Source organism: Canis lupus, chromosome 17 (genome assembly GCF_003254725.2).
Source record: "Canis lupus dingo isolate Sandy chromosome 17, ASM325472v2, whole genome shotgun sequence".
Classification (NCBI taxonomy): domain Eukaryota; kingdom Metazoa; phylum Chordata; class Mammalia; order Carnivora; family Canidae; genus Canis; species Canis lupus.
In genome coordinates this window covers 738,784-764,768 of record NC_064259.1, presented here as the reverse complement: position 1 = coordinate 764,768, position 25,985 = coordinate 738,784, and the positions used below count along the sequence as shown (strand labels likewise).

The 25,985-nt window shown below is 61.8% G+C and overlaps 1 protein-coding gene across 1 annotated transcript in view; it reads right to left on the bottom strand.

Annotated features, from left to right (window-relative positions):
- Positions 1-616: 616 nt before the first annotated feature.
- SNTG2 (syntrophin gamma 2) overlaps positions 617-25,985 on the bottom strand; it is an 85,557-nt gene continuing 60,188 nt past the window's right edge. Inside the window, exons 15-18 of the mRNA XM_049096046.1 lie at positions 21,087-21,287; positions 6,829-6,921; positions 3,485-3,595; positions 617-842 (exon numbers count right to left, since the gene is read on the bottom strand). Of these exons, the coding sequence (XP_048952003.1) occupies positions 717-842; positions 3,485-3,595; positions 6,829-6,921; positions 21,087-21,287 (531 nt within the window). The 3' untranslated portion in view covers positions 617-716. The remainder of the gene's footprint in view (positions 843-3,484; positions 3,596-6,828; positions 6,922-21,086; positions 21,288-25,985) is intronic.

Here is a 25,985-nt window from a genome sequence, read left to right as displayed (position 1 = left end):
ACCTTTCCCTACAACTGTTTTCCCAAACTTTACCATCTGATGGTTGACCTGCTTCCTGTCCGGGATCCTTCGGAGACCTCAGGCAGTCTCCCTAAGAGACCAAGAGCCTATTAAGTCACTTTTAATGACAAAAGGAGAAAGGACCTTTTCAGAAGCAGTAAACAGTTGAAAAGACAAGGAAACTCCAGCACAGGCTCTCCTTCAGGAGTTAGGAAAGTAATTTAAATTAGCATTTAAGTGCTGTGCTATTTAATTATATAATAGTTTATAAAAGTATAATATTAACATTAAATACTTGAAATTAATTTTCTTTCCGACACGTTTCTCCTACTCATTTTTGAATGAGCGAATGAGCGCCTTTGCTCAGCCCCTCCTTGAGGAAAAGGGGAACTAATGACCCCAAGGCTCATGAAGCCCTCCTCTTCCGGGGGAACCAGGCAGAGGGCTCTCAGCATCTCCCAGCACCTGGTTTATGGGAACGCCGTCTGCTGTTGGCCACGTGGGAGGCGGAGCGCGTGGTGAGAGCCCACCCTCGGGGGACTTGGACACAACGCCAGCGGCGCCCTGGCCCGTCGGACCCAATAGGAACGACCCATCTCTGGAAACTAGTGACGTCTTTTATTGGTATCACAACTATAGGCTCGTTATAAAATCACACACAGTTGCAACAGTTGCAGGAAAAGAGTTATTTCTTAAAATAATTTAACGTTCAGCACTCAACAGAAGCGCCTTCCTCCGATGCTCTGGCTGTCCACGAAGGCGGGATCCACGGAGGCCACCTTTGCTGCGAGGAAGGCGTGAACGCAGTGCAGGACGGCCGTCAGGTCCTGGAATTCAAGTTCCTGTAAGAAAAAAATGAAATAAAATGCTGGAAACGCGCTCTGCTTTGAGGATGGCCGCGCACACACGGGAGGGTGCATATGCACACACGTGCACTCGCGTGGTCACGGGGCTACAGCGCGGTCAGGTCTGGGCTTTATTCTGAACACCAGGAGCTGCTGGGCTGAGATCCGTGTCACCGTGTCACCTGGGCACTGACCCGGCTGGCGGGTGTGGCCAGGGTCACATGACCCCCGACCCAGCACAGATGGAGCCTTACATACGTGAGACGCAAGGAAGCACCCAGCCTGTCCGTGTCCGTGCAGGACGGGATCTCGTGTCTGTGGTCGTGTTCGATCACCAGACTCTGCCTTTGACGATAAACCTTCCTCATTTGTGTAGCTGCATTTGAGTGACTTTCTTGGAGCTCAAAAAGCATAGAATCTGTTCAATGCCGTCCCTTGCCCGGAGCCACTGCGGCTCCAGGAGCCCCTTTCTGCAGCCCACGTTCCTCGAAGTTCCTCCGTTGCATGCAAATGAGCCTTAACCTTGACAACTACACTTGATTATTGATGATCGATTACGGTTTAGTTATGCTTTTGCTGAGTAATGAGATGCAAAACGTTCAAGAGGCTGAGGTGCACTCCGGCGACAGCGTCCTAATATTCCCGTGGTTACTGAAGAGTCACGGGGACACGCCATCCAGCCCCACGAAGGGAGGAGGAACGGCACCTGCTCCGGCCGGGACCGGCCTGGAGGACGCTGTGCTGGGCGGGGCGGGCTGTCCCTGGAGGTCACGATCCCCAACACCAACTGGTGAGATTCACAGAGACAGGAGTGTGCGCAGAATGGGCGCAGGCCAGCCCCCTGCACACCGTCCCCCCCACAGCCTCACCTGCCACGCGGCAGGGCCAGCACCCCAGGGGACAGCTTCCACGCCGCGGCAACCCCGACACGGCATTTTCACGTGGGCCTCAGCCTGGCTCTTCCCAAGGGTGGCTCCCGAGCTGGTGGTGAAGCCACGCCCACAGGGATGCTCGCCCCACGCACAGATGTGCACCCGGGACCAATGAGGCGCCCCATGAGGTCACGCACACTTGCATGTGGGACTGAATCCGAGGGCGCTGGGAACAACCGGGACTGGACACCCAGGGCCCCACTTCTGCCTCCCGGGGACCCAGCGGGGGGGGAGCTGCGGAGGGAGCAGGACCCGGGCAGGGGCAGGGGGCTGGGGGTGGTGGGGTTGTAATCTCAGTCCGGCTCCCGGGGAGAAAGATCAGGACCTGTGGTAAGGCCAGGACGGGGTGGGGAAGGGTGACAGACCCCAGAGTTCACGGGGAGTGGTCACGGGGCAGAGGTGGAAAAACCAAGGCCCCAACACCCCAGAGGGGCAGGAGGTGGCGGGAGTCTCCCTGGGGCAGCAGGGGCGGGAAACCCTCAAACTTCCAGTGTTGCCTCATGCCTAGAGAACGCACTGGAATAAGAGGTTTGTGGGGTTTCAGCAGGAAACCTGTAGCTGGCTCCCCCCGCCCCACCCCCTAAAAGCCAATCAATCGATCAATGAGAAGAGGAGGACGTGCTGACGCTATGCATGGTCACTGTATTAACGCAGAAAATGCCAAATATAAGAGTGATATTATCTTGTGTCCCCGCTCCCTCTTGGGGTTCCCAGGCTGCTGGTGGCAGGTTCCCCGGACTCCACATACCCTACATAGTGGCTGTGTCACACGGCTCATGACCCAGGTGCCTCGATGGTGCTTACGTTCAGACTGATTTTATCCGTTTCCTAAAGTTCAGAATGTTGACAGATTCTGTACAGTTGCGCTTGGTGCTTAAAAAAGTAGACGTGGGACATTATTTCTTTAAGCTCAATAGAGAGGTGCTAAGAACAGACATTCAGAGACAATGGTGTCGAGGTGACGTGTCCCCTGAAGTCATTGGAACAAGATACAGGCCGAGTGTTGCATCTGTTTCCAAATGGCATGTGCTCACAGGTCTCACATTTTTGTTTCTTCTTTCTTTTTTTTAATTTATTTTTTATTTTATTTTATTATTATTTTTTTTAGTTCCCTGGGTTCATCTTTGGACTTTTCTTCAGTTATATTAAAACTGGGTTGTTGACAGCACACGCATCCATAAAATATGGACAACGCCAATCCCTTGTTGGAGGTAAAGACGATAGCTCAGTGCGGTGAACCTGAACTTCCTTTCGACGCCGGCTTCTCACGTCTTTGGAGAGAGAGGGGGAGCGTGTGCACGTACATGTGCAGGGAGGGAGGGGGCAGAGGGAGAAAATCTCAGACCCCGAGCCGAGCGCAGGGCCCAGTGTGGGGCTCGACCTCACGCCCCTGAGATCATGACCTGAGCCGAACCCAAGAGCCGGATGCGCCACCGACTGGGCCACTCAGGCGCCCCGTCTCACGTATTTTTAAATACTGACTTCCTGCTAACGTTTAGTAAGGAACCTGTGATTTTCAGCAGAATCTGCTAATGTGTTCCAGTGACCACGGTCTTACGCCGCCAGCGTCTCTACCGAGATGGTCTGGGCTCTTCCATGGGACCCCTGTGCCCACGGTCCGCATGGAGGGGACTCGGAGACTCATCCCGTGACCACTGAGGTCGTACCCGCGTGTGGCCGGGCGGCCGCGTACACCGGGCTCCCTACCTTCACCTCTATCTGTCGGCTGTTGAGGTGCTGGAAGAGCAGCTTCACTCGGGTGTTTCCATCATCTGAAGATCCCTTGAGCTGGGAAAACTTAAATCTCCAGAGCACATTCTGCAAAAGGAGGGACTTAATGAGTGATTCAGAAACAAGAACTAGTGTCTAGGCACATCGTAAATACGCTGCTTTGAGGAGCACAGGCAGGTGCTGAGCCTTCTCACCTGGCCCGAGCGTGCACTAACTCCCCGGAGCGCGCCCCGTCTGAGCCAAGTGACCTCCTCCGACCACCGCTTCCTCTCCGTCCCACTGCCCGCCCCGCCCCTCCCCGTCCCATACGCAGGCTCCCAGCGTCGTGTGATCACCGCTCCTTTATCTGCTTGTGAGACTAAAACCCACTACGAGGCCCCCTTCTGCTGCACTGGGCCCACGGTGCAGACGGGGGGGAAGCCAGTCCCGCCCACGGGCCCCACGTGGGGCTCCCCATGGAGCTCCGCGGCCTCACCGAGAGGGCGGTGAGCACCTCACGCCGCTGCAGACACTACGGGTTTGTTACCAAGGAGCTTCAGAGGCGAGACCTGCTTTAGAGATTCTTACTGTTTAATTATGAAAGGGTCTGCAGCAAGTAAAGACTTAGTGGCTTTTACACAAGTCAGTCTTCGGGGACAGCTCACGGGCAACGGCTTGGTCTCCGGGAGAGCCCGGCAAGGTCGAGCTGTTCCATGACGGTGCCGGCCTGAAGCAGCGCCCGTCCTTCTCCGAGGGTCTCAGAAGGCAAGTGGGCTTCCGCCCCGGCTGAGCCCGACCCCCACTGCCCTCAGGGTCTTGCACGTCTTTCTTGGGTTTTCGAATCCCGTCTTGTTTCAGGGCAAAGCGTCAGAACAGGGTCCTTCAGGTGCTGGAGCTCTGTGGGTCTCCGGGAACAATACCGGGTCTTTGGTTTCACGATGAGGAAGGCAGGTCTACGCCGGCCTCGGGGGGCTGGTGTCCTCACTGCCTCTTTACCTCAGAATGAGGAGGTTCTGCCCAGACTCACACTGCAGGCACCGCTTCCTGGGGAGTGGCCTCCAGAACAGGTGGCCCGCTGCCCCCACCCCGGGGCCACCTCGGGGCCACCCCGACGCAGGCAACCGGACAGCACAGTGGGGACGGTGGGGAGGGCGCTGGGCCACTGCCCGGGCCCCAGGGCTCTGCGGCTGCCTCCAAGGGTCAAACCAGCCAAACCCCGTGTGCTGTGGGGCCAGCATGCCCTGGCACTCACGCGGGATCCTGCGCATGGTCATCGGGAAGTGGGGGGCATCGAGGGCACCGTGGTTACACCCGATTCCTGACAAAATCAGCCAGGCCCAAGCAGCCCTGGGGACCGCGGTGAAACCGTACGCGGCTCAGATCGGATCAGGAGACGGCTCAGCGGTGGCCGACTCCCGTCGGGATGACGTTCTAGGAATAACCCCGATAATTAATGTTTCACGTGGTGCCAGGTGTGGAAATACCGCAGACAAAGGGGGATGAAGTGACCGCGGGGAAGGCCCTGCCGGTGACCCTCAGCTGAGTCCTGGGCTACGCTGCCTCATGGTCCAGAACCTTCTCTCCATGCTTAACCTGTCCTACCCCCTCCACCACCCCTGTCCCCACCCTGTCCCCACCCCCACCCCATCCCTGCCCCCACCCCCACCCCCACCCCATCCCTGCCCCCACCCCCACCCTACCCTGTCCCCGCCCCACACCACTGCCACCCCTGTCCCTGTCCCGACCCCATTCCCACCCACGCAGGACAGGACAGGACAGGACAGGACCATGGGGCAGGAGCAGGGCGGCGGGTGGGGGCCCCCCCGAGCAGCAGCACCTCCTCTCCCGGGGGGCAGTTTCCAAGTCACTTCAAACTCCTTCTGAACTTTTCTTCCTTGAACCTAAAACCCAAACTTTTCCTTAAGAAACGATATGTGCCATTTCCACGGTGGATGCTGTGTCTGCTCGTGTCACCTGATGGAGGTTCTAGGCCATCGTTTAGTGTCGGGACACTGAGCGCTTCTGAAAACCCAGTGGCCCTTCCAGGTCGGGAGGTGACGTGCGCTGGGAGCCGCAGGGAGCGCTGGTGCTGCCTCGCTCGGCCCCGGGTGCGGGGTCTTCCCACCCGCTGGGGGAGGCTGGCCTTGATGCTGGGAGACGATCGCGGGCCTGGGGTTGCAGTGATCCCAGGACCGTCCCGCGTCAAGAGCGTGTCGGAGGACCCTTGCCGCCCGTCCTGTGCTAGGATTCCAGGTTGTGGGTCACCACGCGGTGGCCGTCCCCGCCCACGTCCTTCCTAGCATGTGACTTGTTAACTTGTGACGGTGGGAAGTGGGGCCTCCACGGCCGTGCGGGACAACGCTGTGTCAGGGACGCGGTACCCTGCTGCGCGGCCACGAGGAGTGGCTCTTCCCGCCCCATCTGGCCAGACCCGAACCGCCATCCCCGCTCCCACGGGAAAGTCATCCCTCTTCAGGGTTCGCAGATCTCACGTTTCTGCTCCAGGTCAGCCTCGGCCTCATGGGGCTATTGGATTCCTGCCCAGAGGGGCTCAGGCCCGAGGGCTTCCAGGAGGACCCTGTGCATCACCTCCGCGGAGGTGCATCACTCTCCTGCTGTGTGCGGGACCGTCCCGTCGGCGGGAGAAAATCTGGATGGGAAGCTCGTTTGTAGACGAGGCTAGCGTGCAGCTCGTGTCCAGCTAGCGTGCAGCACGCCCCCAGGCGGTGAGCAAAACCGCAGAAGGGTCCCTCTGGTCCCAGACCCCAGACGATGCTGGATCGCTCCTCTGTGCGCCCTCCCGGGTGCAGACTCTGCCCACTGTCCAGCGCCACAGGGAGCCCGTCCCGCGGGAGCGGTGCTGCCGTCGGGGAGCCCACGCCCTCTCTGTGGCCTTGGAGCTGGATGGGGCACAGAAACCTTCTTGGTGGTAAATGTTCCCACAAGTGGACCCCATTGTTGTTCTAAACGCCAGTCAGCTGGGCCCCTGTGGGGTTGGCACCGGCCGAGTCCCACCAGCAGCCCTTGCAGTGTCTCCGCAAAATGCTCAGGATTGTACGTCAGGCAGCCCATGCGTGTCTTCCAAGTGTTTACGTTACGGGGGGGAGGGGGTCCTTCCTGAGAGCAGGACGCCCGGCCTGTGCTGGGGGCAGCGGTGTTGGCCACACCATGCAGTGGGGGGACGCGTGGCCCGGCTTGGCTCTGGGCACACAGACGCTGGCCGTGAGGGCGCCGCGGTCACATGGCCACCCTGGCAGGGCTGGCGGCGGCCGGACACACGTCTGCTCCTCGGAGACCCTGTCGCGCATCACGGGGGCCCTGTGCACCTGCTGGCACCTTACCTTTGTCTTGCTGTCGTAGCAGGTGAAGCCCAAGGCGAAATCCACCGTGAAGCACAGGGGGTCTCCTTGCCAGCTGCACGTGTACGTCCTGGACTAGAAAAGAACGTCGGCTTTGAGAAAAGACTCTCCGGCCCCGGGTCTGACGGGAACTCGCTGGAGGCAATAATCCCCCCACGATCACAGCCTCGGTTCTGGCAGGACCCGACGTTTTCCCACAGGCCGTACTCTCCCGCTTTGTGTGCACGGGCACACGTGCCCTACCGCGTGGGCGCCGGGCACCCCGTCACCACACACGGGCCCATGGGTCCCAAGCCACAGGGAGTTCCGGAAACCGCAGACCCCTGGATCCCTCTGCTACCACGTCCGGGAGGAGCGGGGGCGGCTGCACTCCCTCCACGCACTCACGGCCCCGCAGGGCAGGAGGTCCCGGCCTGCTCCCGGGGAAGCCACGCGTGCTTTGGGGAAAACACTCTGAGGAGCCTCAACAGCCACGCCCAACCTCGGACCCGCGCAGGGGGAGGCTGTGGCCGCGTGGCTCCCTGTCCCCGCCGGGGGCTCGTTTGGGTGGGTCACCTGCTGGGCCGTGGGCACACGGACAAGGCTGGCTTTGTCTCTGGTGCGGGCGCCTGTGTACACACCCACACGTGCACACGCAGCCCCAGGAACAGGTGCACACATGCACACACACCCGCACACGCAACCCCAGACACACCCACACGTGCACATGCAGCCCCAGGAACGGTGCACACGTGCACACACACCCGCACACGCAGCCCCAGGAACAGGTGCACACGTGCACACATGCCTGCACTTGCAGCCCCAGGCACACTTGCACGTGCACACGCACACATGCAGCCCCAGATGCACTTGTGTGCACCCCCCCACACACACACGCAGCCCCAGGCACACGTCTCCACATGTCCACCCGCAAGGGACATAAACACAGAAACGCAGAGGCCGTGCAGTACGAGTGTGCACAGCACTCCCAACACAAGCAGCAAATACGGGAAGAGGAACGCGAGTCTCCTGCAAGGCGTCACCTTGCAACCGGGTGAGCAGCTTGCAGACGGGAGCTGCAGCCCCGCAATCACGCGGGACGGGGGACCAGTGCCTTCCGTCCGTCCACTCGGGGGCTCCCATCAGGGGACCCCCTGACTTCCCCTGCCCCCCGAGTTCCACCTCCGCACGAAGGTCAGCCCCCTCCAGCCCGCGGGGCTGCGCTGCCTAATTCCTGGGCCGTGACCAGCTCCGTCTGCCTCCCGCTCCGATGTCCAGCACAGTGGCCGGGCCTCCCTGCAGAGCTTTCCCCGCTTTCCCCTGGTGTCCGTGTGGCGTGGCTGCTGGGACACGGCGTCTCCGTGCTGGCGCCCACACGCCGTCGGAGGCATGAGGAGTGGGCCTCACGAAGCCCGGCTGTTTCTGCTGTGAGGCCCTCGAGCTCATCCAACTCCTTCCAGCTGCATCTCTGGCTCACCCTCCGGGGCCGGGCTGTCCCGGGGCCGCCAGGGCGGGTGGGAGCCCGGGGCCCCTCTGGTCCTGGTGGCGTCGGACCCTCACTGCCCACGGGATGGGAGTTCCAGCCCCTGCTCCCTGCCACTGACGCTGGGAGACGCCTGACACTGCCTGGGGCGCTTGTGCCTGCCTGGACGGGGACGTCCTGCCCCCACTCCCCCTGCGGCAGCCCCTGGAGGGGGACGCCCTGGCCCCACTTCCCCCCCACCAGCCCCTGGAGGGCGGAGGCCTTTGCTGAGGGTGGGGGCGTGAGGTGTCTGTGTGTTTGGCTGCAGTGGATTGGTTCCGTGTAAGAGGCTTCTGGGCACCAGGCTGCCCGTCCTGGTCCCGGGCAGCGGGGAGCAGGCCTTGGTGGGTTTTGGGGTCTGCACCCGTCGGCCTTTCTGGGCCAAGTGTGGGACACACGCAGGAAAGAACACGCGGGCCTTCAACACCGTGTGGTCAGGGGCGCCCGGGGGCTCAGCGGTTGAGCCTTTGCCTTGGGCTCAGGGTGTGACCCCGGGGTCCCGGGATCGAGTCCCACGTCGGGCCCCCCGCAGGGAGCCTGCTTCCCCGTCTGCCAGTGTCTCTGCCTCTCTCCGTGTCTCATGAATCAATACGTAGAATGTTTAATAAAACAAAAGCAACAACAGCGTGTGGTCCTCACGCCCTGCGGCCCCTCCGGGACCCTCCTGACTCACCAACTCTTAAAAGATCACTGAGTTTGTGCCACCGCGTTATTTAACGTAACAAACTGAACACTTAAAAATTAACTCGATCACTACTGAGGATGCGCCCAGGGCCCCGAGGGCTGCGGTGCTGTCGAGATCTGGGCTCGATGCAGATGTGGGGGCCAGGCGGGGGCCAGGTGGGGGGGCAGGAGGCTCTCCATCAGGGCCCACGGCCAGGAGCGCAGCCATGGGGGGGTTGCACGGCGGGTGTCACGTGCCTCTCACACGAGGCTGCAGCTCTCGCCTGTCGGGCTGTGCCGGCCACGGGCGCCTGGTCCCCGCCCTCCGGGTGACGGTGTGCACAGCCCGGGCGCCCTCCCATGAGCCTCCAGGGGGACGGGTCCATGCGCACCTGGGCACCCTGGCGGGGGCGGGGCACACAGATGTGCTGCTTCAGAAACAATCTGTGGGGGGAAACTGAGGCCAGCGCAGCCGTGGAGAGCATGGCTGAGGGTCTGAGGTCCCCGCAGCACGGAGCCCATGGCCCCGACGGCGAGCGTGCCTGACACTGCAGGGCCCAGGGGCGCATGGAGGCTCCCGGAGGCTCGCACGGCCGTCCCACCTTCCCCGGCGCCTGGGAACACCGCGGCTGCAGAAAGGTCCCGAAGGCGCGGCAGAGCAGGTCTCACAGGGCAGCAGGCTGAGCGAGGCCGTGATGGGGACACGGCGCCACCCAGCGCGTTCCAGGTCCTCCTGGCTGTGCTGGAAGCCACCCGCCGCTGCCACTAGATGGGCGAGCAGGAAGGGGCATCTGGAGCGTGGGTGTTGGCCCGACTGGGCGACAGAAGGGATCCTGCCCACGAGCGCGAGGTGCCAGCACCGTGAGAACCTGAGCGTGCCGCGGGGTCAAAGGGGACGGAAGGGGATGGAAGGGGACGGAAGGGCGATGCCTTGGGGACCAGCAGAGAGCTCCCCCCCGGGGCGGCAGGTGACGGCGGGACTCAGGCCCCGACTCTAGAGCTGTGTCCTCAACGTGGCCAACGGACGATGGACGACCCACCACGGACCCGCCCTGTTGTCCCCTGCGGAGCCACCCACCCCCGGCCAGGGGGCACCCGACACCCACGCCGAGGGAGCGGTGACGGCAGACGCCTCCCCACACCGCGTGCCACGTGTCATCCTCAGCATCACGGATGTCAGCTGCGTACAGACACCGAACAAGTCTGGGAGATCCGCGCTCTTACAGAACAGGGAAACTGAGGCAGGGGCACTGTTAGCAGGTTTCCCAGGGTCCTGTGGCTACAGGTGGACCGGGCGGGGCCCAGGCTCGCAGCCGCTGGGACGAAGGAGCCTAGCGTGGAGGGTGGCAGGTGGACAGGTCACAGCCAGGAGGAAGCTCCCCTCCCCACCCGGTCACCACGGAGGCCACAGCCATGGGGTGGGGGCCGCAGGCTCTGCTCGCTGACCTGGACCCCCGCGGACGAGCCTAGCGCCTGTAAGGACGGCACGGTCTCCCTTCCCGCGTGAGTCGTCTCTGCTTAACGGCCACCCGGCCCGGCGGCTCTGTCCATCACCGCGGGGCACGGGCCGTCCTGGAACCCACGGAGGGCGGCGCTTCAGGAGCCGAGGCCCGTGTCCAGGGTTTCCGGGCGCCTCTGTGACTGGGAGATGCGGCGACGGCTCTGTGGACGCTCTGTCCGGTCGGCTGCGGGAGGCGCGGGCAGGCGGGAGGGCCCCCTGCTGCTGGCGCCGTGTCCCCCGCCCCGGCCCGCTCACGTGTGGACACAGACCCTCCCCGCCCGGCAGCTTCGTTCTGATGGAACAAAAATGTCTAAAGAAAGCGCACACTGTTTAAGTCTTTCCAGGGTTTGTCACTGGGGACCAGAACTCGGGTGTTTGGAGGGAGCCGAGAGCAGAGGATGGACCTGCGGCCCCTCCACGGGGCGAGCGCGGGGCGAGTGCGGGTTCTCCCCTCGGCCGAGGCGTGCAGGCTGGGCAGGTCCCCAGCGATGGCCACCGACGGACGGACGCCGGGGAGGGACGTCGGGGGATGGATGCCGGGGGAGGGACACCGCAGGATGGACGCTGCGGGAGGGACGCCGCGGGATGGATGCCGGGGGAGGTGCCACAGCAGGAGGGTTATGACAGGTGACGCAGGTCAGTCTGCAGACACAGAAGCTGGCTTCTCGTCTTGGGTGGGCTTGGGGGGGTTACAGTCCAGCGTGCGTGGGGCCCAGCTGGAAGCCTGGCATCCTAGGGACACTTGGTGCATTTCTGGTTCAAAAACGAGCGGCTGCATTTACTCAGAGGGACAACGTTCCCACCGGGAAGAGCGAGGAAGTGGGTGAGTCGTAACTGGGGCGAGCACACACGGCTGCGGTGCCCGTAGGGACGACGCCACCCCGTGCCCACGGCAACCATGCCACCCCTCTAGCCAGTGGAAGCATGTGTGTGTGCACGTCCTGAGGTTCCTGGAAGCCCCGCGCGTACGTCTGCATCCGGGATAGGCTACAGGCACACCTTTGCGTCACGGGAAAGGAGAGACACACGCTCCTTCTTGCGCCCGGAGACAGGGCTGCGGGAAGGCCCACGTGTGCGGAGCCTCGGAGCCGACGGGTGAGCGCGGCACGCCTGGGAAACGCGTCTCCCTTTTGTCAACACCTAACGCGTTTCTGAGGACTCAGCAACAGGAGGCCCCGACCGGCCAGGGGCTCGTAGGTCAGATTCTCAGTCTGGAAACTGTTTTTCCTGAGGGAACAGCAGCGGCAGGCTGAGCCACAAGGGCCATCGTGCCCGACGGCCCGAGGGAGCCGCAACCGCGCCGCGGGCCTGACGCCCCCTCTCTCCCTGGAGGCCGACCCCGTTCCCGCGGCGTCAGCCAATCCCCAGCTGGGACCCCGGCCCGGGTCGCGTCCCCAGTGCTCCGTCTGACGTGGGGCCTCGGTCCACACGGACGCCCAGGCTGGGAGCGAGTCTTACTCTTCATGCGGCTGCAGTGGGGCTGTTGGTGCACAGCAGGGCAGGTGCACGGGAACCCACACACGTGTGTGCACGGACGGGGTGGTGGGGGTGCCTGACGGGGTGGGAGCCCACGTGGCCGCCCAGAGGAGAGCACGGGACCGGCAGCCCTTCCGGGTCCGGCAGGCGGGAAGGGGGCCTCAGAGATTCTGTGCCAGTTCCCGAGGTCACGGATCGAAGGCTGGGCCTCCCGACTCTACGCAGACATGCACCTTCTTCCCAGGAGGACACGGACGCCACGCCGGCGACGGTGCCTTCGGGCTCTTATCCTTCTTACTAACATTGTCACTCACACACAAGCATCCCGCCCCAAGGGACGTGTGCTCCCTTAAACTATACATTATTAGCATCTCCTTACAGAAAAGGTATGAAGTCTTTAAAACTATTTCATAAAAATTTGTAAATTTGAGGAAAAAGACTAAAAAGATTTAAGAAAGAACTAATTTTTAAACAAGGCAGAGAGGAGGCGACTGCAGGCCCAGCCCGTCCTCGTCCACAGGCCTCTGCGGCCGCCGTCCTGTCTCCCCACTCGGCGTCCTCACCGGGTGCTGGTCACCTGCAGGGCCGGGCACTTGCTGGCTGTCTCGGGCCGTCCCCTGCTGGCGGCCAGGGCCGGGGCCAGCGCATCTACAGGGGCATCCCTGTCTCCCTGTCCCCATCATCCCCCGAGACGTGCAAGCAGGTGCCTCCCCTGCATCCCAGCCTCAATGCCCACCCTCGCCAGCTGTGTGCAGTCTCGCGTTTGCCCCACACGCAGGCTGCCTGCTGCTGACACAGACACACACGCAGGCCGAGCACGGGGCGGACACGGTGTCCAGGGACGGTGCTGGGGCGGGCAGGGCGGAGGCCCCAGGGCCTGTGAACGAGCATCCTTCGCAGGCGGGATCAAGGAAGGAGCCAGCAGGGAAGGCAATCAGGGCTGGTCCTTGTCCAGTGCCGTGCAGCCCGGAAGGGGAAAGCTTCTCCCTGCCTCCTCGGAGGGCCCTGACTCCGGAGGACAGTATTGGGGGGTCGGCGGCCCCGAGGATGGGGGGTGCCAGTGGCTCTCAGGACAGGGGTGGGCCCGGCGGGGACGGCCGCCACGAGGACGGGGCTAAGCCTGGGGAGGGACGGTGGCCCTGAGGACAGAGCTGGGCCTGGGGGAGGGGGGATGGTGGCCCCAAGGACGGGGGCTGGCCCAGGGGGGTATGATGGCCCTGAGGACAGGGGCGGGCCCAGGGGGGACAGTAGCCTTGAGGACGGAGCTGGGCCTGGGGGGGGAGCGTGGCCCCGAGGATGGGGGGCCTGGAGGCCGGTGGCTCTGAGGACAGGGTGGGCCCGGGGGGGGACGGAGGCCCCGAGGATGGGGGTGGGCCCGGGGTGGGGGACGGCGGCCCCGAGGATGGAGCTGGGCTGGGGTGGGTGGACGACTACCCTGAGGACAGGGGCGGGCCCAGGTGGGATGGTGGCCCTGAGGATGGGGGTGGGCCCAGGGGGAATGGCGGCCCTGAGGACAGGAGAGGGCCTGGAGGGCCGTTGGCTCTGAGGCACACGCTGGCCCCTGCGCTGGCGGCGGGCACCACAGGCCCTGGGGGAGGAGCTGCACCCACAGCGGGAGCTTGGCACCGAGGGCCCCCGTGGGCCGTGGGGCGGCTCGGTCTCCGCAGCAGCAGGGACGGAGCTGATGCAGACGCTCCAGGTGTTGGGCTGCATCTGGCTGGACGCCTCTGCACCAATTTTCTGTGACTTTCAGCAAATGCCCCCCAAGGTCGGCTGCGAATAAACGGTTTTCTCAGGCTCGTCCTTGAACAGATGTCGCGTTCCGCTGCACTTCAGCCCTGCCCTTCCCAGACGGTGTCTCCGAGCTGTGCTCCGGGAAGCCCCGCCTGCCACCCAAGCCAGGAGCCCCGGCCGCGCTCAGTGTGGACGGATGCTCGCGTGCACCCAGTTACCTGCCTGCCTGGAGTGGTGCCGGCGGGACACGCCGTCCCGGGACGCGTCAGCATCTACCAGGCTCGAGGATGTGACCGTCAGGCAGGGACGAGCGGAGCGGGACAGGCCAGCTCCACCCCTCCCGCCAGCCACGCGGGCGCCTGTGTGTCCATGGGGCTCATCTGAAGACACAAAACGGTGAGCATCGGCTTGGGACGTGTGGGACACAGCAGCAAGCCTGACAGACACGGGACACTAGTCACGTTCACGTCAATGGTCACCTAGATCTTTCTAGAAAGTCATGTCAATGGTCACCTAGATCTTTCTAGAAAGTCTGAATATGACCGTATCTAGTAAGCTTAATAATGAGGTTGTTCGTGAGTCAAGCACAGAGACTGTTCCTCCAAACAAATACTAAATTTTAAAGAAAAAAATTTCAACTTTAACATGAATTCAGATGGGGCTGGAGAGTGGCCTTGAGACCCGCGTGACCGCCCAGGCGCTCCTTGTCCGAGCGAGAGTCGTGAGGATGCTGGACGGAGGAAGAGGGCTCCCCCACTCCCCCGGCCCCCGAGCTCAGGGCCCTGCAGGTCTTTCGGGGGAATGTTGTGTATTTAAGGGAAGTAAAGCATTTAGAGAGTAATCAGCATCAGCTGCACCATTAGATCGACGGACCTCCCTTAAATCTGGTGGCAAAACCACATCAGCAAAACCAGCAGGTAAACGGGAATTGCAGGAAGCTTCCTGTGTGTAATGAAAACCACCTGAAACTTAATCGTGTAATTAAACTGGTGCTTCTGGTAATGAACCAATAATTACCTTTTAATGATCCCATAAATCTATTCTAATCCAAGTGCTGCTTAATATTTCACTGGATCGTCTCAGGTCCTCCGGGTTCATTTTTTTCGGGAGAAATAGCAGAGCGTACTTGTAGAACTGCGCGTGGTGTTCCCAACGCTCACGGACAGCAGTGTTTTGTGTTTAATGCCTCAAGCTTGGGATTTCTTAAACGTGTGTCTGGAAGATTGATTTAGGCACTGAAGGAAATTATGTTGCGCATATTTCAATATCAAGCGCCTTATAAACATCAATTAATTACATTTCATAACGTCACTTAAAGAGAAAACGGCCATCACGTTAGGAAGAAGGAAACCAAGGACTAAAGTTACGTGACTTATTTGGAACTCTTACAAGTTCAAAAAATACTTAAGAAGGCAGCAAATGCCCCTGTCGTGCGCGTAAGCCCATGCACCCTGTTAGGGTCGGTGGGAGCGCCGTCGTGATGCTGGGACGTGGCCCGCGGACAGCACCTGCCCCCACGCTCCCTGCAGCCCCCGCCAGGCTCCACGCTCCCAGCCCACGCCTGGTCCACCTGACGAGCACCGTCCTGGCGCTCGCCCGGCTCGGCCGTCCCAAGGCCCGCTCACCAGGAAGACGCGGCCAAAACGTCGAGCACTGGACGAGGAGGTGAGCAAGGAGACGCTGGGGGACCGACGTGGGATCTGGGACCGAATACCTGATTTCAGGGCTGCCTCCAGGTGTCGGGACCGCTGACCCCACGCCAGCCCAGGGCTCTGGGCCTCGCCTCCTCAGGGCAGAGTCCGAGGTTGGCCTGCCGGACGGACGGATGGATGGATGGACGGAGGGACGAGGGCTGGTGGGGCCCGCGAGCTCCAGGCATGGCCTTGGGACCCGGTGTTCCTGGGCCCTTCCCGTCCCCTTCGTCCCATCTGCCATATCTGAGGCGTCCAGGAACGCAGCTGCAGCAGCTCATGGCATCTTCAAAGACAAATGCTTGTGATCCTTCAAATGCTTTTTCTCTGCCCAGGAAGGATGATGAAGCACAGGCACGTCAGGTCAGGGACAGCAAGTGGGGTTAGCAGGTGGCTGAGGTCCCGCTGAGCCCCGGTCACCACCTCGCGCTAAAGCGCCTGCGGTCAGCCTCCCGGTGGGTCCCAGGACACGCAGGCAGAGGCTGACCTTGCTCAGTTGTTTCTCGTCACAAAATCATCACCATGGGGGGTCCTGAGCTCGGGGGACCTGGGGCTGGGGGTGTCCAGGCTGGGGGACCGCGGGGTAGAAGGTGGGAGAGGTGCCGGAAGCCAGGGCAGCAGAGCCGCGGACAGGGGCCCGGCTGCAGTGCCCGCTCGAGGGGCTCCCCCGGCGGGGACGGGGCGGGTGTGCGGGCAGGTGCCCCGGGGCGGGTCGCGCAGGGCGGACCTGGAGGCGACGCTGAGGCGGGCGGGGGCTGCAGGCGTGTCCCTCCCAGATCAGAGGAAAGATGGACAGGCCCTGTCGGGAGGCGGGAGGCAGCCGTGCTCCCCCTTCCTGCCTCCACTTGGGAGCTGCACAGCGGAGCTCGCTGGCGCACAATCGCAGACCCGGCTCCCTCCTCCGCCAGCGCACCTGTCGGTCCAGACATGTCCTCGCCTGCCCTGCCCCTGCCCCCTGCACACACCCGGTTGCCGGCGCCCTAGCAGGCTGCTCCCCCCTGGAGCTGCTCCAGTCCAGCCGGTGGCTGCGTCCCCGAGAAGCTGGACTCTGTGGTTGCTTCCGATGACAGGCCGCTCACTCCTCTGTGGACCGGTCCCCATGGTGGTCAGCAGGTCCTGGCCGCCTCGTACGACGATGGCAGATGAGCCCCAAACCCACACACTCTCACACGCCCAGTCTTGGGGACGTCCGTCTGCCTTGCAGGCCGGGGGCACTGAGGCCCGACCGCTGGGCTGGAAGGCAGACCGAGCAGACCGAGCCCTCGCGCAGCGTGGGTTCCCAGCCCTGCAGCTTCCGTCTGGAGGAGCTGCCCCTGAGCCGCCCTCACCCGGCACCTGCACCCACCCGCGGGCGGCCGGGCCTCCCTCACTGCTGCGCCTACAGAGACGGCGCGGACAGGAGCCCTACGGAGGGACACGCCGCCAGGAGCAACGGGGCCCCGGGCCCCGTGAGCCTCCACGGACGACGGTGACGGCAGACATATATAAAGCCTCCAGGTGAAGTGGTCGAGAGGGCGGAGGCGGGTGCGCTGTGGCGGGACCACACTGGCCGCTGTCCCGGTCAGACGCAGGGACCAGGACCCAGGACACTCAGAAGGACGGACGCCGAGCCGAGCTGCGATTCTCTCGCGGAGCCGCAGGTCCAAGCAGTGTAGGGGGCGGACGTCCCTCCCCGACACTCGGTGACGACAAATCAGTATTTATGAGGCAAGGCTTCATAAATGATTTATTGCGTTTTCTGCCCGGAGAAGGTGCGACAGTCACCCAGCGGCCCCCTGCCCTGGCGCACAGGGACCACAAGGGATCTCACAAAATGCACGGATGCCCATGCCCAGGGGGTGACGCCCGGGCGCCGAGACCTTTAATGATATTGGCTCGAACGTCCACGCGTGGGCCTCCCGGTGTCCTGCCTGCCTCTCACGGGCCCTGGGTCCGCGTGGCCCCGGCGCTGGCTACACGTCCGTGTCCTTAGGGAAGCGCTGGTGCTCGCAGGCGGAGAGCAGGGTGTCCGTCCACCATTCCTCCCCCGGGCACACAGCTGTGAACATCCTGTCCTTAGTTTCCGAGAAGCACCCACAGAAACGACTCGGGTGCCCGACAGGGCAGGAGCGGGGCCGTGCCCTCCACCGTGTGGGTGGGAGACCCAGGAACCCTTGTGGGCCCGGGGTGCACAGCCAACGCCGCACCTGCCTGGCCCCATAGCTTTGCCCGGTCGCAAGCTTTCTGACCGTCCACGCCGCTTCCACTGGGGAGGGAGGCCAACCGCACCCCAGGCCCCAGAGCGGATGATGGGCGGCGGACGGCATTCCCCGACAAGCAGCTTAACCCACTGGCGCTTGTGACCTAACCTGGCGACCTCAGGTCCCAGGGGTGACCCCACGTCTTCCTACCGCGGGGGGAGAAGCGCTCTCCTCCAGGAAAGGTGAGCAGAAGGCCGCTGCGGCCTGCGACCAGGACGGAGTTCACGCTCTAGGCCGACAGGTGAACGTCGGAGCTCAGCCGGGTGCAGGCGGGAAGAGCACGTGCGTCCGCAGGAAGCCCCTGCAGGAGGACGGTAACGGTCCCCGGGTGTCATCGTCAGGCAAGGCCGGCGTCTCTGCCGCTGTGGCCAAAGGCAGCGCCCCGGATGCAGGTACTTCACACGGCAGGTCGGGATGAGGAAAGACAGTGTTTGTTTTTCTTAAATTCTAAGAGGATATTGCTGGTGTAAATAAAAAAAAATAAATTGACGTGGACAAAATGCACATTTTGCACATTACAAAGCACTCTGTGCATGTGATGAATGTGTTTTTAGTAAGAAAGAAAAACCGGTGCTGCCGTCCGCGTAAAACCACCTGAAGAACGTACGTGACACCTGCCCTTGCACCTGAGCCTGGAGTCGTACAGCCTGTACAACCAGGGGGCTCGGCATTTATTTCCTTATTTTTAGTTATTTATTTATCCATGAGAGACACAGGTGGAGGGAGAAGCAGGCTCCATGTAGGGAGCCCGATGCAGGACTCGATCCCAGGACCCCGGGGTCACGCCCTGGGCTGAAGGCAGATGCTCAACCACTGAGCCCCCGGGCACTTCTGTGTGTTTATTTTTTCAAGAGAAACAGAGAACGAGAGACTGAGGGCGAGAGAGGATCCCAAGGCGACTCCTACTGAGCACAGAGCCGGATGTGGGGCTCGATCCCATGACCCTGACATCGTGACCTGAGCTGAAGCCAACAGGCGGACGCCCCCCGACTGCGCCCCCGGCCGCCCCGAGCAGGGAAGCCCCTCATCCGGTCCCGCGTGTGAAGGACGCCTGGACTTCGGGCGTCTGTGCGGGTGTGTAACACACATAATACTCAAGACATCATTAGTCTGCAAACGTGGCTGAGCCAGCGCCGGGCAGGAGGCGAGCCCCCCGCTTCTCCACCGCCGAGCCCGAACCAGAGGTGCCCTGAGCCCACGCCCAGAGCTCTCGTTCGGGAATCCTTACGGAGAAGCACCGATAAGGAGGTTAAGGCAGGACCCGGCCGGCTCGCAGCCCGCTGCACACGGAGAAGGGAAAACAACCCCATGCACGCTGCAGACCTAAACCGTGTCGAGGACTGAAGCCGGGCTCCGGGCTGCGGTGAGATCGGGGTCAGGAAACGGGAGCAGCTGCTCCGTGAGGCCGACTCGGGTGCGGGGAGGGGACACAGAGCACCGGGGCTGCGCCGCCCGAGGCTCCCCTCCAGGTGGCCCTGGAGTCTTCTCCCGGTGAAGGGAAAGGGCAGGCTCGCGGCTTAGGCTCCCTCCCCAACCGCACACCGCTGGCCCCGGGCCGCAGCGGGATCAACGCCGCTTCCTCGATGGCTGCGGCGTCCATTCCACGATCCTTAATTCGCAGGTTAAACGGAGGAGCCTGCAGGAGTACTTTGCCCACGTTCCTGGAGGGACAAATGGTCAGGCCAGGCCCCGACCCCCCACGGTCCAGACCGGATCGTCCTTCCTTCCCACGTCCGAGTCCCGAGAACCAAGAGTCCAGGACCCAGTCGCCGGCGCTGGATGTCTCCCCCTGGGGTGCAACACATGCAGGATGGTGTCTCAGAGAGGCCCCCGTGGGCATGAGGATCGCACACCGGGAAGGCCATGGGGGACCCTCCCGTCCTGCTCGAGGACACCCCGCCTCTCCGGGGGCACCTGCTGCACCAGCCGACCCCGTACGCATGTCACCGGACGGTCTCCGCCAGGAACAGTCATCCTGGTCTCCTGCACCCACGAGGCCCTGGCCATCTCGATCCTGGACCTGATCGAGAGGACACTGCCCCAGAGTTCACCGGGCGCACTCCCCCCGTGTCCCGGCCCAGGGTTCACGGCCTCCCTCGTCAGGCGGCTTCGCTGGCCTCCCCCTACATGACCCTAAGACCAAGGATGCTACAGAGGGAGCAGCCACGGCCCCTGGCGGGATTTCCGGCTAAGGAAGCACCGGTGCCCCGACCTGCCCCTGCCCCGGGCACAAGGAGGGGCTCAGGCCCATTCTTTAAGGGGAGGGTGGGTCCTGCAGCCTCCTGCCACTGCAGGACGTCATGGTGAGTCTCCTGGATGGTAACTGAGTCACTCCTTCCTCAGGGGCTCGAATGTCCCCTCACGGGCGGCACGGCCAGGGACAGCGTGGACCCAGCCCCTGCACACCAGGCGGATGCACGATGCTGCCTTCTTCCCCCAGCGTCACACAGAAGTGTGACGCTGGCCTCTGTGCAAGGACATCGAGGTCACCTGGGCCACCACACTCCAGTACTTCAGCCGTGCTGAGCCGCCATGTGTCCCCGCCATCAGGGACTGGGAGTCTGGGGGCTCAGGGCCCCCCCTCAGCCGCCTGCAGCGCCTCTGGCAAGCGGGTCCCCGGGGGCATCAGAACCCGACTCCCAGACGCGCTGCCCCAGGGAAGAGGAGGGTCGTGGACGCCAAAGGGTGACGTGTGGACCCCACAGGTGGCAGCGACGCTCAAGCCTTCCCAGGGAGCCCCCACCCCGACCCCCGGCCATGGTAGCCACCTGGGGATGCGAGCAGACGGTGACACAGGATCTTCCCTCTTCAAACATGGGATGGGAGGGACGTGGCAGCCTTTGGGGCCTGGGGAGCCCTGTGCTGTCAGTGCCAACGTCCCCTCCCGGACGCACACAGCGCTGCTTTTCTGCCTCTGACTTGTTGGTTGACGTCCCCAAGAAGGGAGCTCCGCGATCCAGGAGGATGAGGATTGTGATGCCTTCTGATGCCTTCTGAGGACGCGCAGACGCATGAGTGATGTGTCTGCCATCGAGAGAAGGGGCAGCGCGGCCACACAAGCTGGTCTAGACTCTGCCCAGGATCGCCGGGACCCAGGAAGGGCCACCGAGCACCTGACCGTGACAGCATCCAGGGACTCGCGCACCATCCATGGGGCCGCGCAGCCAGGATTGGGGCAGCCCGCGCCTCCTGGGGCTCGGAGGGAACGCGCGTGGCTCCCTGCAGACGTGACGTGCGCCGCGCGGAGATGCGAAGCACCCGGGCTTGGACCCGTCGCCACCGCGCCCCGCATGCACCTCCGGGAGGACGCCATTGGGCCTGGCGACGCAGGCGAGAGGGCTCCACCGTGAGAGTCCTGTTGGCCCAGAACAAGCGGCCGACGGCCGAACGGCGTCGGGCACCGCACACGTCCCCGCGGGGCGGGAGGCACTCACCCCTGCTCGCTGCACTTCCATGAAGGTGGCTCTTTGGAAAGACGTCGCCCATGCGGCCAGCTCACTGCCCAGCTCCACGCTGAAGCGGCGGCTCTGGCCGTGGCCGACCAGGACGCTGAAGCAGTAGGGCTGCGGGTCCTCGAGGCCCCAAGGCTCCAGGCCGGAGTCCGCGTGCAGCCAGCAGTCGTCAGGGAGCCAGAGCTGGAAGAGAGCGGGCGCGTGTTGGCGCGGGACATGGGCCGAGGGCCGAGGACCTACGCTGTGACGCCTTGGAGCTGCCAGGACCGCATCAGGGATGCCAGGACCGGGACGCGGCTGCCAGCCCGTGGGGGGACCGCTGGTGACCCCGGCCACACCGGGAGGCACATGGCTCCTGTGGAAATGGGCCCCAGAGAAACATGATTTTGAGCAAATTACATGCAAAAGCACCTTCCACTTGAATTCTGGTCCCAACAGCTTCTGCCTCAATGTGTCACTTGATCGGCAAAGGTAACGTCCTGAGACTCCCCTGCTCCCATTCGGCATAAAACCAGCGAACAGTGAAAGCACCACAGGCCCTCACCGGGCTCATCACCCCGAACTCACCGGGCACCGCGGGCACTTCCCCTCCGCCACCTAGCTCTGCCAGCGCAAGGGGACCCCCTGCTCATGAAGCCCCCGAGTCTGCGGGCCCTCGGCCCAGGGTCAGGGACGTTACCCCGGCGGCCCCGACTGCGCACAAGGACGCGGAAACACTTCCAGGGCAAAGGCCAGAGCGTGTGCCCTGTGGGTGGCGGGGGCTGGGGGCTGTGGCGTCTGCACGTCTCTCCAAGGCCTCTAGGGACCCAGCCTAGCAGCGGCGACTGGGCCATGTCCGCGTCCCACATCAGGCGGGCGGCCGTGGGATCACGGGGCACACCTGCCTGGGGGCCGCCCTCCCTCCGCCCCAGCCACGAGCACCGCACGCCCGCGCCCTCCTCGCGCACATGCCTGCGCGCACACCCAGCCTGCCGTGCTGTTCCTCTGCGTGGACTCTGCCGACACCGCCGTGTCCGTGAAGGGGATAGAGGGCAGACAGCCTCGCTGAGGACGCGGGCGCCTGCGGGCCGTGTTCACCGTTGCTCAGGTGCGGCGGCAGAGGCTGCCCAGGTGCTGGGGCTCCTCACTGTGATTCTGAGGTATCCTGAGGCAGAGGCCAGCCATTCGAGCAAGACATGCATGTTCAACATTAATTCTCAAAATCCCCCTGAACGTGGTGTTGGCCCCCTGCTTTTATTGCACGTGTCCTTCTGATGCTTCCAGGTGCAGGTGTGCAGGGCAAAGTGACGGCTGATGTGTGTGTGGGAGGCTCATGGGCTCCCTGACTTCCCCCGCTGACCCTGGGGTCCGCTCTGCAGGACTCCCCCGGCACTGTGCCCACCGCTGCGGCTCCCCAGACGCATTTATCCTCGTGCACGGTCAGACACTCCTGCCTCATGGGTGTGTGCATACGTGTGTGGTGCGGGCGTGTGCATGCACACATGCATGTGATATGGTGCGTACATGTGTGTGCATGTGTGTGATGTGGTGGCACGTGCATGGGTGTGCATGTCTGGCGTGGCATATGCACATGTGCGTGTGTGGTGCGGGGTGTGCATGTGTGTTGTTGCATGTGCACGTGTGATGTGTGTGCACATGTGGTATGTGTGGACACATGCATGTATGTGATGTGGCGTGTGCACGTGTGCATGCATGTGTGGTGCAGTGTGTCCATGTGTGTGGCATGTGCGCATGTGTGCTGTGCCCGTGTTCCTAATTCTAAATGAACCCCGGCAGCAGAGGCCGCACCCTGATTCTGTAGCCCCCCAGATCCTCCACTTCAGCCTCACCAATGAATACGGTGCGAGTTCTGGGTTGTCTCTGATGGAGCGGGCCACTGGCGAGGCTCAGGGGGCTGCCCCTGGCAAGGAGCAGGGCCCCCAGTCCAACAGCCTCCAGGAACCGAATCCCACTGGTCGCCTTGTGAGCAACAGCATAGACACTGCCTGCCCCGGGGGCTGAGATAACGTGCGTTGTCCTACACGCCAATGCGTCTGGGTTATTTGTTTCCCAGCAGTAGATCATCAATACAGAGGCAGCTCACGCGCGCTCTCTCTGTCTCTGGGACTTTAATTTTAGTGCATGAGCTAATAAGTGGGCAAGTGAGTTTCAACTACTGCAGAAAAGTAAGTAAGTGAAAAGGCAGCATTTGAAGAAGAAACGCGTGAAGGAGGAATAAGTCAATACAGTTACGATCACGACCAGTGTTGCAGCCAATTAATCTTCTCAGGGTTTTGTTAAGGGTGTTGCTACAGCAACACCTCTGATCGCTAAGGTTCTATCCAATGACTCAAAGGGATTTGTCAGAGCAAGAAAAGGGTGTTTATTTGCAGGGAGCCGTCCACCAGCTGCATGGCAGCTACGAGTAGTTTTGAGATTTGGCTGCATGTGAACATCACCGCGGAAGCCTGTAGAATGAATGCAGACGTCTGGGCCACGTCTCAAATAAAATGAAATCTTCAGCTTCGCTTTAAATCTCCCTCCAGGTGACTTCATGTAAGACAAGGTGGACTGTGGTGGAGAACCCCTGCTCCCGGGGTGCACAGGACGGGAAGGGACCCCAATGATGCCCGGGAGGCCGTGAGGAGTGAGCACTCACCATGGCCAGGGCAACAGCATCACACTGACCAACACAGCCCTGCAAAGAGGATCGCCCAGTAGGGACACCCTCAGTGGTTATTACGGCCCCTGTTCCTCAGATGACTTCACTGACACAGTAAGAAGCTAAAATGGATGAACGATCTAAATGTGAGACAAGATTCCATCAAAATCCTAGAGAAGAACACAGGCAACACCCTTTTTGAACTTGGCCACAGCAACTTCTTGCAAGATACATCCATGAAGGCAAGAGAAACAAAAGCAAAAATGAACTATTGGGACTTCATCAAGATAAGAAGCTTTTGCACAGCAAAGGATACAGTCAACAAAACTCAAAGACAACCTACAGAATGGGAGAAGATATTTGCAAATGACGTATCAGATAAAGGGCTAGTTTCCAAGATCTGTAAAGAACTTATTAAACTCAACAGCCAGAGAAACAAACAATCCAATCATGAAATGGGCAAAAGGCATGAAGAGAAATCTCACAGAGGAAGACACAGACATGGCCAACATGCACATGAGAAAATGCTCTGCATCACTTGCCATCAGGGAAATACAAATCAAAACCACAATGAGATCCCACCTCACACCAGTGAGAATGGGGAAAATTAACAAGGCAGAAAACCACAAATGTTGGAGAGGATGGGGAGAAAGGGGAACCCTCCTGCACTGTTGGTGGGAATGTGACCTGGTGCAGCCACTCTGGAAAACTGTGTGGAGGTTCCTCAAAGAGGTAAAAATAGACCTGCCCTACGACCCAGCAATTGCACTGTTGGGGATTTACCCCAAAGATACTGATGCAATGAAATGCTGGGACACCTGCACCCCGATGTTTATAGCAGCAATGGCCACGATAGCCAAACTGTGGAACGAGCCTCGGTGTCCATCGAAAGATGAATGGATAAAGAAGATGTGGTTTATGTATACATGGAATATTCCTCAGCCATTAGAAACGACAAATACCCACCATTTGCTTCGACGTGGATGGACCTGGAGGGTATGATGCTGAGTGAAGTAAGTCAGTCGGAGAAGGACAAACATTATATGGTCTCATTCATTTGGGGAATATAAGAAATAGTGAAAAGGAATAAAGGGAAAGGAGAGAAAATGAGTGAAAATATGAGAGACTGCTAACTCTGGGAGACGAACCAGGGGTGGTGGAAGGGGAGGAGGGCAGGGGTGGGGGTGAATGCGTGACGGGCACTGAGGGGGGCACTTGACGGGATGAGCACTGGGTGTTATGCTATATGTTGGCAAATTGAACTCAAATAAAAAATATACAAAAAAAAAAAAAAAAGAGAAACTTACACTTCAGGGCGGGGAGTCCGCCCGTCCGACTCCAGAGCTCGCACTTCACACAGAACAAACCCTCTGCCGCAGTCACCACCCGCCTGCTGCCCGCACACTGTGGGGCGGCCTGATTTCAGCGGGTCCGGGCACAGCGGGTTGAGGGTCAGGGCAGGAAAGCTCTGCCGCCTGCACCTCTGCCCCATGACGGGGGGTGACATCCCCTGGTCCTCTCCGAGCAGCCCCCAAGCGTCCCCACCAGCCTGGGCACCAGCCACAGCCAGGAGCACTCCGAGGCCGCTGGGATGGGGCAGCGGTGGCTCAGGGGTGCCCAGCCGCCCTCCCCTGGGCTCGCTCAGGGGCCCGGCTCACTTCCTTCCCTCGTTCTCCATCTCAGGTTCCACTTCCCAACCCCGGTGTATGATTTCATGGTTTAACGAATCCTCTACAAACCTGAGGTCTGTTAAAAGTCCACCGACGGGATAACTGTGTCTCCTAGGCCTGTGCCGCTTGGTGGAATCGCATTGGCACAGCCAGCTGTCCTCCCCTCCGACAGGGCAACACGCGACGGCCCGGGTAAGCGGGAGCCCCGAGCCCTGGCCCCGCCAGGCCCAGGTGAGGTGTCAGCCCGGCAGAAACAGAACTGATTTTGTGGCAATGGATGCGCTACTCTGGAACTGTTCGAGTAAGCGGGATGATTCGGAAGGCCCAGCGTGTGTGTAACGGGTGACACTTTGCCCGTCCCTAGCCAATGAGTACTTCCCTCTGTAGGAGTGGACACGGATCCGTCGCTCTGGCCAGCTCAGGCCAGCCCCTCATAAGAAGCACTCTTAGGACCCGGGCTCGTATCTGACTGATTGGAAACAACGGCAAGGACGACAATAAACCGAAGATCCTGGAGGATGTTACTGTAGGGGGTGGTAACGGGGACACCCTCTCCCCAGTGCACGCGCA